This window comes from Cebus imitator, unplaced genomic scaffold (genome assembly GCF_001604975.1).
Source record: "Cebus imitator isolate Cc_AM_T3 unplaced genomic scaffold, Cebus_imitator-1.0 Scaffold215, whole genome shotgun sequence".
Classification (NCBI taxonomy): domain Eukaryota; kingdom Metazoa; phylum Chordata; class Mammalia; order Primates; family Cebidae; genus Cebus; species Cebus imitator.
Window position 1 is genome coordinate 3,306,966 of NW_016107530.1, and position 10,626 is coordinate 3,317,591.

General features: G+C 41.2%; 1 protein-coding gene across 1 annotated transcript in view; it reads right to left on the reverse strand.

Annotated features, from left to right (window-relative positions):
• DDX21 (DExD-box helicase 21) overlaps positions 1–10,626 on the reverse strand; it is a 31,031-nt gene that overhangs the window by 18,190 nt on the left and 2,215 nt on the right. Inside the window, exons 2-6 of the mRNA XM_017548934.2 lie at positions 8,216–8,659; positions 5,847–5,922; positions 3,956–4,134; positions 2,048–2,165; positions 342–527 (exon numbers count right to left, since the gene is read on the reverse strand). Coding sequence (XP_017404423.1) covers positions 342–527; positions 2,048–2,165; positions 3,956–4,134; positions 5,847–5,922; positions 8,216–8,659 — 1,003 coding nt within the window. The remainder of the gene's footprint in view (positions 1–341; positions 528–2,047; positions 2,166–3,955; positions 4,135–5,846; positions 5,923–8,215; positions 8,660–10,626) is intronic.

A 10,626-nucleotide genomic window follows, 5' to 3' on the forward strand; every position in this document is an offset into this window, starting at 1 on the left:
GAAAGGAAAAAAAAAAAACAGGCGTGATAGCTGACGCCTGTAATTTCACCACTTTGGGAGGCTGAGGAGGGTTGAGGTCAGAAGTTCAAGACCAGCCTGGCCAACATGGTGAAACCTCGTCTCTACTAAAAATACAAAAAAACTGGTGAGCGCCTGTAATCCCAGCTACTCGCAATGCTGAGACAGGAGAATCACTTGAACCTGGGAGGCGGAGGTTACAGTAAGCCGAGATCACTCCACCTGGGGTGACAGAGTGAGACTTCATCTCAAAAAAAAGACAACTATTTAGTTACCACACTTCCTTTGGTCCTTTTTATCAGCTTCTTGAATTTGTGGTTTACCTTTCTTGTATGCCACACTTAAAATCTCTTCCACTTGATCAGCAAATCCCATATCCAACATCTGGTCAACTTCATCCAGGACAACATGCTTAAGTTTGGTGAGATCTAGTTTGCCATTCTGTATGTGGTCTTTGATACGACCTGGTGTCCCAACCAAGATATCAATCCCATTCCTCATGCGTTCAACTATAAAAAACAATGACAAGATTTTCTGGGTTTTTAGTGAGTCCCTTTACCAGTTTGGGGTACCACAGTTAACTGTATTGTTATTTTAAAATATTTGTTAAATACGCAGAAGTACAAAGTAATATACTAAGTAGTAATGATAAAAGTTATGGCGCTCCTAATCTAGTGGAAAAAACATTAGAGTGACAGTCTAGTGTACAAAGTAACATAAAAGAAATATGCACTGCTGGAGGATGACAGTACCAGGAAAGAAATTACTTCCGGGGAAGCAAGGTGGTTCACACCTGTAATCCCACCACTTTGGGAGGCTGAGGCAGGCGGATCAGGAAGTCAGGAGTTTGAGACCAGCCTAGCCAATATGGTGAAACCCCGTCTCTACTACAAATACAAAAATCAGCCAGGTGTGGTGGCACGTGCCTGTAGTCCCAGCTACTCAGGAGGCTGAGGCAGAAGAATTGCTTGAACCCAGGACGCGGAGGTTGCAGTGAGCCAAGATCACACCACTGCACTACAGCCTGGGCGGCAGAGCAAGACTCTGTCTCGAGAAAAAAAAAAAACAGCAATTACTTCCCTGGTACAAATAAGAATCTTACAGAAATAGGAACTTTCTATAAAGTAAACAGGTGTAGAGAGGATGAGACATAATGAAAGGGAAAATATTCCAAAGACATTTGGAAAAATGAAATACAACTGGGATGAGATGGTAACAATAATTTAGCTTTGTACTGAGCTGCTGTAGACTCAATACAATGTATGTAAAGTGCCTAGTATTATTCGTAGACTGTCACTGGTCTACGAATAATACTAGGCACTTTACATACACTATCCAACACAATCCTCACAACATCCCTGCAGGGTAGGTTTAGTCATCTTTTTCTATAGGTGAGGAAACTAAAGCACAGAAAAATTAAGCTACTGAACACAATAGCTACTCTGTGAGCAGAGTCTAAATTCATGCCTTTCTGGTGCCAAACCCTATGTTCATTCTGCCAAAGCTGGAAAGAAATCATCATAAGATTGTGTACTAAAACTATTACATTTTTTAATTCCCTAAATCCCTTCCTAATTTATACATCTGCTCTACATAATAAAGCTCCAAGGCCTTGAACTGGGAAGTAATGAAATACAAGAGCAGTGACTGTAACATACGGCCCTTGAGCCCCAAGGAAAAAAAGTTTGCCATGCAGAAAGAGGGACAGACCCAAGGTCCTGACAGATAAGAGTAACCTTGAATTCTAACTTCCTATTTCCTAGAGCCCAAATGAACTGTCTTTTTGGATTCAATTAAGTTACCTTTGTAGCCCCTAGCTAAATATAAATAGGTAAAAGTCCTAGGAACCACATACAGGATTTGCCTATCATCATACAGGATCATGTTCTTGATCACATTGAGACAATGGCAAAATCCCCATAAACGACTATCCCATGTAAAGAAGCCAGATGTCAAGGTTAAAAGAAATCCAATCAGAGCAGCCAGCAATGGGTGGCATTATCCTTCCCTCATTTTTGAATGTACTCACATTGACCTCCATAGGGAGTTCCACCATAAAAACAAGCCACTGACAGCTTTTTTGTGATGTCACTGAAGTCTTTGCTTACTTGATTTGCCAACTCTCTTGTAGGTGCAAGAACCAGTACCTGATAAAGAAAAATAATTGAATTCAAATTACTGTGTAGTATTTCTTAATCTAGTCCTTAAAGAACAGCACTGTAGGAAAAGAACGACTTGAACAAGGGGTAACACTGATGATGACGATAACACTAGCTAATATTTTAGTCTAATAGAGCTTAGATTCTATTAATTTTTTATATGTATTATTCTGATTTAATTCTCACAACCTTTTGAGCTAGGTATTAGAGGGTAAATAACTAGACTAAATCCCAAAGGCTAAGAAGGAGCAGAGCCTTCAAGCAATTGGGCTCCAAAACCTATAATTTTAACCGCTACAGTAGAGAGAATTTGAAGTAGAATAAACTCAGGCAAGTAAGGTAGAGCCAACAATGTAAGGGGCTTTGAATCCCAGAGAAGTATGAGTATGATCTAATAGAACGTATAACGTGAAACTGCTGGCCAGGTACAGTGGCTCATGCCTATAGTCTGAGCACTTTGGGAGGGCAAGGTGGGCGGCTCACTTCAGGTCAGGAGTTCAAGACCATCCTGGCCAACATGGTGAAACCCCATCTTTACTAAAAATACAAAAATTAGCCGGGCATGGTGGTGCACACATGTAATCCCAGCTATTCGGGAGGCTGAGGCAGGAGAATCGCTTGAACCTGGGAGGCAGAGGTTACAGTCAATGGAGGTTGCACCACTGCACTCCAGCCTGGGTGACAGCATGAGACTCTTTCTCAAAAAAAAAAAAGAAAAAAAAGAAAAAGAAAAAAACAGCTACAGGACGTCCTCAAAATAGGGTAATGAATGGCATGAAACAAATATGATTCAAGAACACGTAATACATTCATCTAAAAAATATTTAATGACTACCTACTATTTACCAGGCACTATTCTAGATGTTAGGGACACCACAGTAAACAAATTAATGAAGGGGGAGCATGGACACTGGAAGACCAGTGAGTAAGTGAGGTTAGGCCAGAAAGACAACTGCAAGAACCCACAGCCAAAGTGACAACATGGGCATTCGCAGTCATTTCAGAGAGGTTAAAGTTTGTCAAATGTCAAGTTCTCTAGAAGTGAGCCTGATGAACTCACCCTAATATGGGGCTTGGCCTTTTCACCTCTCTGACTTGCCCTGCCTTCCATTCATGCTTTTCTACTAAAAATGCTTTCTCCATCTAGGCAAAAATGGTCAGACACTTGACCAAAGCTATGAGTCCCAGGGACATCTAATGGTTTGAAGGAAATATGATGAGCATTAATAATATAGATAATCAAACCTGTGGGGAAGATTAAAATATTTAAATATGCAGAGAATGATCTGTATATCTTAATTATTAAACATAAAAGAATTATCCTGGATTACTTTCACATAAAGATCCACAGTAAACACAATGGGTGACAATAAGAACTCAATAAAAAATAGTAGGGTACGCCAGGCACGGTGGCTCAAGCCTGTAATCCCAGCACTTTGGGAGGCTGAGGCGGGTGGATCACGAGGTCAAGAGATCGAGACCATCCTGGTCAACATGGTGAAACCCCGTCCCTACTAAAAATACAAAACATTAGCTGAGCATGGTGGTGCGTGCCTATAATCCCAGCTACTCAGGAGGTTGAGGCAGGAGAATTGCTTGAACCCAGGAGACAGAGGTTGCAGTGAACCGAGATCACGCCATTGCACTCCAGCCTGGGTAACAAGAGTGAAACTCCATCTCAAAAAAAAAAAAAAAAAAAAAAGTAGGGTATGCAATCAATGCCTAAGCAGAATTTTTTTCCTGTGCTGATTGAGAGCCCTTATATTTAAGACAGTTACCTGAGGGGGACGGCCTCTCTTCCTGTCTTGCAGTTCCCCAAGAAGTTTCTCAATCAAAGGGATAGCAAAGGAGAATGTCTTCCCCGTTCCTGTCCGCGCCTGTGCAATTAAGTCCTTCCCGCTGTAAACATGATGGAATGTCTTTGCTTGTATAGGAAATAGGAAGGTCACTCCTCGGCCTGTGAACAAATTAACTGTGTTATCTCACACTGTAATTCTTAAAATATTAGCCATACTCACATATTGAAGTATACTACTCATGCTTCTGGTCCTGCAGAATTAAGGAATTCTACCTTCTGGTCAACAGCTACAAAGTTAGGCTCAAAAACACACATTTTAAGACCCAGGCTGGAGTACGGTGGTGTCATCATAACTCACTTGCAGCCTTAAACTCCTGAGCTCAAGTGATCCTCCTGCCTCAGCCTGATGGACAGCTGGGATTACAGGTGCAAGCCATCATACCTGCCTCAAAAATATTGATAGTAAGAAATTTGCTTGACTGAAAAATATCAACAAAATTTAAAGCACCCAATTATAGTAAATATTTTAAGTCTCATCCATAAGCCTGAAAATCTGGTGCTTCGCAATCCAACTGTGCTGCTCCTAATTTAGAAAGCACCTACTTGAGCAACTGTGACTAGTCAGCTAGTTCAGAAGCAGATTATTAATTGAATTCTGGGTCAGGCTGGCATCATTAACCTAGAGATGCCTCAGAAGTGAAAGAGAGAAACAAAACATTAACATGGCATCATATGATTGCTTCATTTCACCAGCACCATTAGTCATTATACTTCTGAATACATACTGTATTAAACACTTTTTTTTTTAAAACGGTTTCATTCTGTCACCTAGGCTGGTGTGCAGTGGTGTGATCACAGTTCACTACAGCCATGAAATCCCAGGCTCAAGTGATCCTCCTTCCTCAGCGTCTGGAGTAGCTAAGACTATAGATGTGTGTCACTATGTGCCTGGCTAATTTTTAAACTTTTTGTAGGGACAGGTTCTTGCTATGTTGCCCAGGCAGATCTCAAACTCCTGGTCTCAATCAATTACAGGTGTGAGCCACCAGAGCGGGCCTGAGGAAGTTTTAACCACTTATTTAAGAGGCATGAAGGACTATCACTACTACAGCACTATACTGAATATATAGGCATACTTCATTATATGATTGCATATATCACCCTACAATAAGAATACATCCTGGGTTCATCTTAACAAAAACAGTGGAGTGCTTCCTGTTAAAATAATACATTTGGCCGAACACAGTGAATCACACCTGTAATCTCAGCACTTTGGAAGGCTGAGACGAGCAGATCATGTGGTCAAGAGATCAAGACCATCCTGGCCAATATGGTGAAACCCTATCTCTACTAAAAATAGAAAAATTAGGCCAGGCATGGTGGCTCATGCCTGTAATCCCAGCACTTTGGGAGGCCGAGGTGGGCAGATCACAAGGTCAGAAAATGGAGACCATCCTGGTTAACATGGTGAAACCCTGTCTCTACTAAAAATACAAAAAATTAGCCAGGCGTGGTGGCAGGTGCTTGTAGTCTCAGCTACTTGGGAGGCTGAGGCAGGAGGATTGCTTACACTGGGGAGGAAGAGGTCACAGTGAGCCAAGATTGCACCACTGCACTCCAGCCTTCGTGACAGGGCAAGACTCCTTCTCAAAAAAAAAAAATAATAATAATAATAATTAGCTGAGCATGGTGGTGCACCTATAGTCCCAGCTACTGGGGAGGCTGAGGCAAGAGAATCACTTGAACCCAGAGGGTGGAGGTAGCAGTGAGCCAAGATGACACCACTGCACTCCAGCCTGGCAACAGAGCAAGATTCCATCTCAAAAAAAGAAAAAAGTTCTAACATCATACAATATTTCCAAGAATATTACCTTTGAGAAGCTTAATAGTTTCTTCAGATATGGGAAAATTAGAGAAAGCACCTTCTTTTTGTTCCACAGGTATTTCCTATCAAGTAAAGGGCCACAGAAAGAAAGAAATAATTACTTACACAAATTAATACAGAGAATCTTCTGAGAAAGGGACAAAACAAGCTATCCTAAAGCAATTCTAAACACATCAGTTTAAAAATCAACCAAAAGGCACAAAAACCTTAACAGGTAAATCAAAATCTGAAAAGGAAACATTGTCTTAATCTATAAAACCTTAACAAAAGAAAAATCTGAGGCAAATATATACTGGGTATATTATGTGTGACTAGTAAAAGCAGATTCAGTCTCAACGAAGAGCTACTCCATAACCATAACCAACACTATACTGTTGAAAATGTCATTAGCTCTCTTCCAAAGCAGCATCTCTTGTATGCACACCCATAGAAAACGAGCAAACATTTATGAAGTAGCAGTTACTTTGGCATTATTTGATAGTAAGAAATCTGAATGCTCAATAAAAGTCATAAGTAGATTTCAAGACATTTATAAGAAGGATTATGTAACCATGAAACATACTTAATGAGGAAAATGCTTAGATAGAAACAGAAAAGTCAGGATATAAGATTGCACGGCACAATCCTAATCTAATTAAAAATAATAGGGCCAGCCGGGCGCGGTGGCTCAAGCCTGTAATCCCAGCACTTTGGGAGGCCGAGGCGGGTGGATCACAAGGTCAAGAGATCGAGACCATCCTGGTCAACATGGTGAAACCCCGTCTCTACTAAAAATACAAAAAATAAGCTGGGCATGGTGGTGCGTGCCTGTAATCCCAGCTACTCAGGAGGCTGAGGCAGGAGAATTGCCTGAACCCAGGAGGCGGAGGTTGCGGTGAGCCGAGATCGCGCCATTGCACTCCAGCCTGGGTAACAAGAGCGAAACTCCGTCTCAAAAAAAATAAAAAATAAAAAATAAATAAATAAATAAATAATAGATGCATATATTAAAAGTACTAAAAGGAAACACCAAAAATTAACAAGATTAATTCTGTACTTGAAAAGTACAGGTATTAATATTTACTGAATGATGAAATTCCAGGAAGCATTTCTTTTTGCAAAACGTCTATACTTTCTGTTTTCTCTGGATCACATATTTTTTTATAATCAGGAAAAAAAAATTACAAATGTTGACCATAATCTACAGCAAAAAGAAAATTTATTAGAATTAGTATTTTTCAGCTGGGTGTGTTGGCTTGTGCCTGTAATCCCAGCTACTCAGGAAGGGTTAGGTGAGGTGAGATTATCGCTTGAGGCCAGAAGTTTTAGACCAGCCTGGGCCACACAGCAAGATTCCATGTCTAAAAAAAAATTTTTTTTTAATACAACTAGTATTTTTCTTTCATGACTGAGTTTCTGAAAGGTAATAGAATAAGGTTCTGGACAGACATTTTATCATTCTGTTCAACTCCAGGATGATTAATTAATGGCCTAACCAAAAAGACTTCTGCAATCAACCTTTTCAGGGATTCCAATTAATTATTATTTATTATTTATTTGGTTAAACCCCTCAGAGGGAAACTAGGGCCCATTTGCACAACTGTATCTCTTCTGTTGATGACTGACTTGCAAATAAGTAGACCAAGACTCTCCCTAAGCTTAAAGACTATCTGCTTATTTGAAAAGGAGGTATTCTGACACTATTTTTTTTTTTTTTTAAGACAGAGTCCGCTGGGCACAATGGCTCACACCTGTGGTCCCAGCACTTTGGAAGGCCAAGGTGGGCAGACCATCTGAGGTTGGGAGTTCGAGACCAGCCTGGCCAACATGGTGAAACCCGGCCTCCATTAAAAATACAAAAAATTACCCAGGCATGTTGGCAAATGCCTGCAATCCGAGCTACTGGGGAGGCTGAGGTAGAATTGCTTGAACCCAGAAGCAGAGGTTGCAATGAGCTGAGATCACACCATTGCACTCCAACATGTCCTCCATCTCAAAAAAAAAAAAAAAAAAAGACAGAATACTCTGTCTTAGCTCAGATCATGGGCGTGCACCACCACTCCCGGCTAATTTTTGTATTTTCAGTAGGGATGGTGTTTCACCACTGTTGGCCAGGCTGGTCTCAAACTCTGGACCTAAGGTGATCTACCCACCTCAGCCTCCCAAAGTGTTGGGATTACAGGAGTGAGCCACCATGCCCAGTCCTATGCTAATTTTTAAGATGAAGTCTCACTCAGCCTAAGGTATCCCCCAACCCACGAAGTGCTGACACATCACATTTTTTCCTACTATTAAAGAGTACACACAGCAGTTACCTACTTATTTATCTGAAGCAACAATGAAAGGTATCTTCTACCCGATGAAGTCCAAATTTACCTGCTCTATCTCACTGTTACTTTCTTCACTGGCAGCTTCATTGGGGTTACAGTCATGTTCAGAATGAGGAAATCCATTCTTCAGTTTGAGGCTTTTCTCTCCAGTTTCTCCATTCATTTCCTTTTCTTTCTTCATCTTCTTGGGCTTAGGAGCATCTATTTCTTCCTCAGAAGGCTCCTCATTTTTTATCACTTTTTTGGTTTTAGAAGAAACAGCTTTCTTTTCAATGGGCTCCTTTTTCTTTCCCAAACTTTTGGTTTTCGGACAAATGTCATCTTGAGATGGTTCCTCTTTCTTTTTTGCCTTTTTGGATTTAGGAGAATTCATGTCAACTTCAGAAGGCTCTGCTTTCTTTTTAACTTTTTTAGCTTTGGGGGAAAGAGTTTCCTCCTCTTCTGCTATCTCTTCAATCTTATTAGATTTTGGCTTCTCTTTTTTCTCCTTCTAAAAAAATTCATAAGGAAAATACAAACACGAATAAGGCATTTATACATTTGCATGATTTATCAATTCTGGATTATTTCAAGATCATTTTCAACTTTGAAATATACAATTTTGGGGCATTTTGACATTTGTACTTTCACGCTGTGATAAGGTAAAAATCAAAACAGTAAGCTTTTTCCCAGTATTACTTCTTAACTATAGAGACAGGTATGCATCAATAGTTTCACTATCTTGGAAAATGAAGGGTGCCCCTTAGAAACTATTCAACCCATGTGGGTCAAACAGTTGTAAAAGATTTTCCTTTTTGCTTTGAGACAGTCTCACTCTGTCACACAGGCTGGAGTGAAGTGGCACAACCTCGGCTCATTGAAACCTCCACCTCCCGGTTTCAAGCGATTCTCCTGCCTCAGTCTCTCAACTGCGCACCATCACACCCTGGTAATTTTCATATTTTTAGTAGAGGCAGAGTTTTGCCATGTTGCCCAGGCTGGTCTCGAACTCCTGAGCTCAGGCAATCCACCCACCTCAGTCTCCCAAACTGCTAGGATTACATGAGCCACTGCACTTGGCGCTTGGCCTATAAACCAGACTTTCTTTTTTTTTTTTTGAGACGAAGTTTTGCTCTTGTTGCCCAGGGTGGAGTGCAATGGTGCAACCTCGGCTCACTGCAACCTCCACTTTGTAGGTTCAAGTGATTCTCCTGCCTCAGCCTCCCAAGTAGCTGGGATTACAGGCATGTGCCACCATGCCCAGCTAATTTTGTATTTTTAGTAGAGACAGGATTTCTCCATGTTGATCAGGCTGGTCTCCAACTCCCAACCTCAGGTGATCTGCCGGCCACAGCCTCCCAAACTGCTGGGATTACAGGCATGAGCCACCGCGCCCAGCCGTAAACCAGATTTTCATAAGGGATTTGGATAAGCTCATGGGATACTTCAACAGACTCCAAACTCAATACAGAAAGTCCAAATTCAATTCCAATAGAATAAGGTCATGTATGTCTACAGATTGATGATGTGTTAAACAGGTTTCTTTTCTTTCTTCCTGCTAAAATCCCAGGTAAAACAACGGGGATTTTTTTGTTTTTAAGAGACAAGTTCTCTTTTTCACCCAGGTTGTGGTAGAGGTGTGATCATAGCTCACTGCAGCTTCTAACTCCAAAACAGGAATTCTGCACTTTGCCTATCTCACAAGAGCAAATGAATTTATATAAAGACAGTTTAGGGCCAGGTGCAGTGGTTCATCCCTGTAACCACAGCACTTTGGGAGGCCACGGCAGGAGGATTGCTTGAGCCCAGAAGTTCCAGACAAGAATGGGCAATATAGCAAGACCCTGTCTCTACAAAAAATTTAAAAATTAGCCAGGCATAGTGGCACACACCTATACTACTAGCTACTTTGGAGGCTGAGGTGGGAGAATTGCTTGAGCCCAGGAATTCAAGGTTGCAGTTACCCATAATCATGCCACTGCACTCTAGCTTGGGTGACAGAGTGAAACTCTGTCTCTACAAAAAATAAGAGATACTTTATGAACCAAAAAGCTATAAAAACTCAGTCTATCACCCCTGTGTAAAAAAGATGTACTTAATTTAAAATAAATAAGTTACAAGAAAATGGAAGGAGCAACATCTCAGAGCCAAGGAAGATAAATGACTATGGCTCCTATTTGAACTTTCTGAGCCTCTACACCTTTTCATACTACTGAAAACAATTAGACACGTGTTGTAGCCTCCTTAGAAGCCTGCTCTGGCAGAGCTCCAGAACAATCTTGGAAGTACATATTACACTGAAATCTGCCTCCCTGAAACTTCAGGCCTGGTCTGTTCTCAAAGATTAAGAATAATCTCCAGCCGGGCGCGGTGGCTCAAGCCTGTAATCCCAGCACTTTGGGAGGCCGAGGCGGGTGGATCACGAGGTCAAGAGATCGAGACCATCCTGGTCAACACGGTGAAACCCCGTCTCTACTA